General features: G+C 33.8%; 1 protein-coding gene across 1 annotated transcript in view; it reads right to left on the minus strand.

Moving 5' to 3' along the window:
* LOC107745056 (ectonucleotide pyrophosphatase/phosphodiesterase family member 2-like) overlaps nt 1-2,947 on the minus strand; it is a 41,997-nt gene extending 39,050 nt beyond the window's left edge. Inside the window, exons 1-2 of the mRNA XM_016558887.1 lie at nt 2,145-2,947; nt 1,649-1,748 (exon numbers count right to left, since the gene is read on the minus strand). Coding sequence (XP_016414373.1) covers nt 1,649-1,748; nt 2,145-2,162 — 118 coding nt within the window. The 5' untranslated portion in view covers nt 2,163-2,947. The remainder of the gene's footprint in view (nt 1-1,648; nt 1,749-2,144) is intronic.
* Nucleotides 2,948-5,414: the final 2,467 nt, after the last annotated feature.

Here is a 5,414-nt window from a genome sequence, read left to right on the forward strand (position 1 = left end):
AAGGAGGGGGCTTTGTAGAAAACGAAGCGTTTGAGAGAGGCGGGGCATAGAGGACCTACAATAATGGACAGAATTTGAAAAATAATGTGTTTTTTGAACATTAAAGCATGTCAACATATTCTGTTACACCAAATACACCAAATAATGATCTTTAAAAAAGCATCATATGACCCCTTTAAACGAACAAATGATATAATGATATTAAATTCTAGCATGAACAATGAATCATTGAATGATGGATCAAGCAAGGTCAAATGCTCTTCTTTTGTCCAAGCTCGACTAAATTATATAAATTAGGTTGCAGAAACAGTCTTGACATGTTTAGAATGGCATCAGTTGAATTGGCCTTATGTACATAAATGGACCAAATACACAGTGCTGTCGTCCAAGATACACAGAAAAACCAACTCAAATCAAACTAATGTGAAACCTCTATAATTTCACATGGTCTGGAGACATAAAGTTATTACATGCATGCATTTAACACGCCATCATAAATGTACATTTAATAAATTTCAAGACCTTTCGAACTAAATTTCTAATATTTTTATTATCACATATAACAAATATTGTTATTATCTGAATGCACATTAACTAGTAAACATTTAATCAGTAAATTTTGTAGCAATATGTGCATACACCGAATTAAAAAAAAAAAAGTGTTAAATCTAGGAAGAAACAAGGTTTTAAACAATTATGCTTAACATTTTTCATAACATTCATGCAACAGTTTGTGATTAAAATGAGGTCATAACAGTACTTGAAAAGACTTTCATTTTTTGTTCCTCATTATAAATTACACAGTCATACATCAAAGAAGAATTCTGGGGCTTCTGTGCTTTTTTCTTTGTAGTAAATTTGGAAGTCTTTATGAAAGAACTTATTTTACTGATTAATCGAAAGGCTTCATTCTAAAAAGTTCAAAATGCTAATTATTTTTCAGCACTACAAATGGTGGCGCAACTAAGAAAAGACCAATCACAATCCACTCTACAAAATATTACAAAGATATAATCACTGTCGATTACATTTTCTATTAATTTCTATCAAATTTCTATCAATTTAAGGTGTACTCAGTGAGTTTGTATTTAAGTTTTACTGTTTAGTAAATGCCCCAATACAGCCAATGGTCTTGGACTTTACACTGACACTCAGTTTCTGCCACTTCGTAGTTCATTCTTGATCTGTGTATCCAATATGGCAGACCACCTATGAATAGCAGCCCACAGAAACAGCCGCCAATGCAGTACATATAGTTACCTTTGGTAGCAGTTGTAGTAACTCTGTATAACATTCTTGGCCATGTTATGTTACCCCTAGAGGGGTCCACTGCATGTACAATAAAACAGATTTTCTAGATGAAAACATATTGCGATAGAGTCCTTATAATGTCACTGAACACCAAATGTTATTTATTTCTTCATATGTACGTTTTTAATTAGCATACTGAATGTACATTTAGATTTATTAAACCCATACAATAAGTGGTTCGAAGTTGTAAATTCTGCCCTGCAACCAACTGTAGTCATGTTTGTTATATATTCATTGCATAGCCTACAGCTTAAATTTACAATTGTATAATAATTTATACATTAAGCACACAAATTCTGTATAAAAACATTCTGGTATTAAAGAAGTATAAACCTACATCCTGAGAAAGACTCCGATGATTCTGCCTTGCCGGACCGCCTGACCACATAAGCCTCACACACAGAGCACCGCGAGAGAAGATATACAACGGAGAATAACTGCATACAGACACACCGTGAGAGAAGTCACATAACGGAGAATACACGGGTACAGATCAAGCAAATGCACCTCATTCAATCTTTGACTGAATTTAGTTAGAGGTTGCAAAAAATAATAATAATAAAAAAAAGCGTGTCAGTTAATTTCACAAATTTATCAACATATAGGCTACGACAGAGAAATTGCAATAGTAGCCTATGTTTATCAGACTTTTAGCTTTTATATGTCTGCGACCAAGAGAAAAGGTTTTCAAACTGCAAACCATGTATTTATATTTATATATGTAGGTCAAGGCATATTAATTACATGTGTAAATGCAATAAAAAGTTGACTGAATAAACCTCATTACAAAGAGAATACATAAGCGTTACATAAATACAAAAACCATACCGTACCCATTTCAGCTGCAACATGGTTGATGTGTGTCTGGTCCCTGACTCACTGCCACACCGAGTACGTACTCAAACTACGGCACTATATTCACGTTTACTTTACCCTCAACACCCTCACACCAGGAAACATGAACTAACGTCATATTTGGCAAACCTGTGACGAAATTCACCGAGAGACCATTTCCTTTATTAATAGCCCCCAAAATACTTAAAATACAAGGCAGACATTTTACTTACACAATAAAAATGAATAATAGGCTTTGAATGTTTAACAATAAGATTCCCTTTTTGGTTCTCAGACTGTAAGTACTTGTCTGTTTGGATTTGTATTCAGCAACATGTTTTTATTGGGGCCAGAATTGGTAAAACCTTCAATTATATGTCTGCTGTGTTGCAGTTAGGTCAGAAAAGGTTTTAAACATTTGAAACGGAAAATACAAGTTTTAGTAAAACTACATCATATGGTGTCTGGGACCCCAAACAATCAAGTAGCTCTATGGGCGTACGCGGGGGACGTATTATATGTATGTATGTATGTATATATTTCTGAAATGATGAACTTCTGAAATGATGGCTACGCCCCTGAGTAGATCACAAAAGAACAGATGAAGGTTAAGGTATTAAGTGTAATTATCTGGGTTATTCCATACTACTTAGGCCTACATGTTTTGACATCATTGTGAAACTTTACAAAGAACCAAAAAGTGGAAACTTTTGTACGGAGACCAGTGGCTTGTAGCACGAAGCCGGTTTCAAGAAGGTGGGTTGGTTTTTAGCGGGTTTCGTCGCCATGGTAACTTACGCTACACGGCCCTGCTTCGGAGCAGGTTTTATTCTGGGTTAGAGATCCCAAACCCAAACTGGACCAAACAGCAGTAAGCAAAGTGACATATATCTGATGCAATGAAGCCAAGCCACTCCCCCGTATCTCTCACTCCAAATTAAAGTAGTTTACAGCCAAAGACATAATTGCCCGACTTTTGCAGCTACTTATTTATTATTCAGACTAGAACTCCTGTCACTAAAGCAACACTGCACGGTTGCGACGAACGCAGACCACAGCACTACAGAAACCGATACTTACAAGCATATGCTCACTGCATTTGACACATCAACTTACACAAAGGATAATAAAAGTGCACAATTTGTGTACATATGATAAAGAAGACGAAGATACACGTGTACTCAATGGAAAAGTAAAAATATCACAAGATGAAAGTCCAGATGTTGGTCACATAACGTTAAAAAACAGGATCCTTGAAGTAGATCGCCATTCAGAACGACATTCTACTACTCATGTCTGACTGCCTACTGCATCAAAGGGGCTGGACTGTGTAGAAAAGGAGGGGCTGATTTTAATATTACAGAAACGCCATATGAATGGATTAAATAGCAAAAATAAATAAATAAATAAAGACGTCAGTGAGACGTTCAGTGAGATGAGTGGATGTTGCAACGTCATATTAAAGAATCCGTCCGAACGCCATATTAAATAAGCGCCGTTAGGCGATAAATTAACGGCAGACGCCACCACGCGTTAAAATAACGCCACACGCCGACCGACGTTAAGTTAACGCCACACGCCACTTAAGATGCAGATTTATTTGCTCATCTACATGGACACACCTCTCATGGCTACAAGGACTCTACGGCAAGTCGGAGCATCCAGTTTGCAAGAGCGCGAAGATGGCAAGTACAGCCCTTACAATTCTAGATGTAGGGGGAAAAATGCCCCTGAATGAGCTTTTGTCTCATAAAGTTATCACACAGGTAATGAATGAGTGCAAATTTGGAAATTATTTTACACAACAGTTAAATAAATAAGAAATGTTATGGTAAGTCTTGCAATATATTGCTAAATATATTTATAATCAGTCGTGAAAATGGACAAATGGGGGGGGGTTAAATAATAAATAAATATATATTATATTTATATAGAATATATATATAAAAAATAAAATGTAATGACATTTTGGATGTATTTAATTATAAATCTCTTTGTAATATATAATAACATTAAATTTATTTCATATTTTCTCTATCATAACCCTTCTTGGATATTAAGACACCTGCAATTTTGGCCAAATTATAGATATTTTGTGTGTGAATTTGCACATGCTATAATGTAAGCATCATTAATGACCCCTTGTGTTTAATAAAATAAAAAGATTGATTAGTGAAATAAAAGAATGATTTAATAAAAAATGAGAATGATTAGTAATTGTCTCTCATTGGCCTGATTAGCTAAAACCTTTCGTGGTACAGTATTGCATGATTTGTAGATTATATTTAATACACTTTGCATAAACGTTTGCAATTAGTTTTTAAAAGGTAACATTACAGTCTTAAGGCCTCTACGCTTACATTTTTTAAAAATATATATATTTTTGTTAGGAACAACGTCTGATCAATGACAGAAATTAACCTTATAGGGCAAAATTTGCAGTTTTGTCATTCATTATAACAAACAAAGTGTAGAGAAGATGTAATAATAGATTCAGTGTGCAGTGTAGGGAGCCTCATTAATTAAAATGGAAGTTTGTGAGATCGCAATGAACTAAGAGGAGTGACAGCTTTTTAAAGGCAGTTTGCAAATGTGAAATTTAATTTACCTACAAGAGTTTTATACATTTTGGATTTTATACAAAAGTTAACATAAGGACTTACATTTCAGGAACACTGTTGTCTGATTGTGCTCTATTTCTTAAACAAAAAGTTAAAACAAAGTCACAGCTGATCCGCTGCACATCTCCAAGCAAACACACAGCTGTTTCGTTTTTGAATGAATCTGCCTTTTTGAACAAATCTAGTGAGTCAGTGATTTAATCACCCATTCATAAAGAGAGTCACTTGCTTCGTTCTTAAATGAATCAGCCGTTTGAACGAATCAATTAAATAAATGATTCAATGACAAGGCAGTGACAAGAATAAATTGAGTCATTTAAATAATTTTATATTTCTATATTCAAAACCTTATATTTTAAACATTAATCTCATAACATCGTTATTATGAAATGCATTAATGCCACCTCTGAGTCTTGTCAAAAAGAGTTCTGTGCCTTGCAAAGATTAATTGATTTTGAATTGAATTGATCATGCTGATTTCATTTGACTGGTAACTTATTATTCTTGATTGTATTTTATTATTTTAATAGAATTTATTGTTTAATTAAAATTTTTGATAAAAGTTTATAAATCTAAATGTTTTGGCTCAAAATATGACATACATTTAATAAAGTTTGAAAAATGGGATTACAAAGGTAAAAAAAAAAA

The sequence above is a fragment of the Sinocyclocheilus rhinocerous genome, unplaced genomic scaffold, assembly GCF_001515625.1.
Source record: "Sinocyclocheilus rhinocerous isolate Xijiao unplaced genomic scaffold, SAMN03320098_v1.1 scaffold3236, whole genome shotgun sequence".
In the NCBI taxonomy this organism is placed as follows: Eukaryota; Metazoa; Chordata; class Actinopteri; order Cypriniformes; family Cyprinidae; genus Sinocyclocheilus; species Sinocyclocheilus rhinocerous.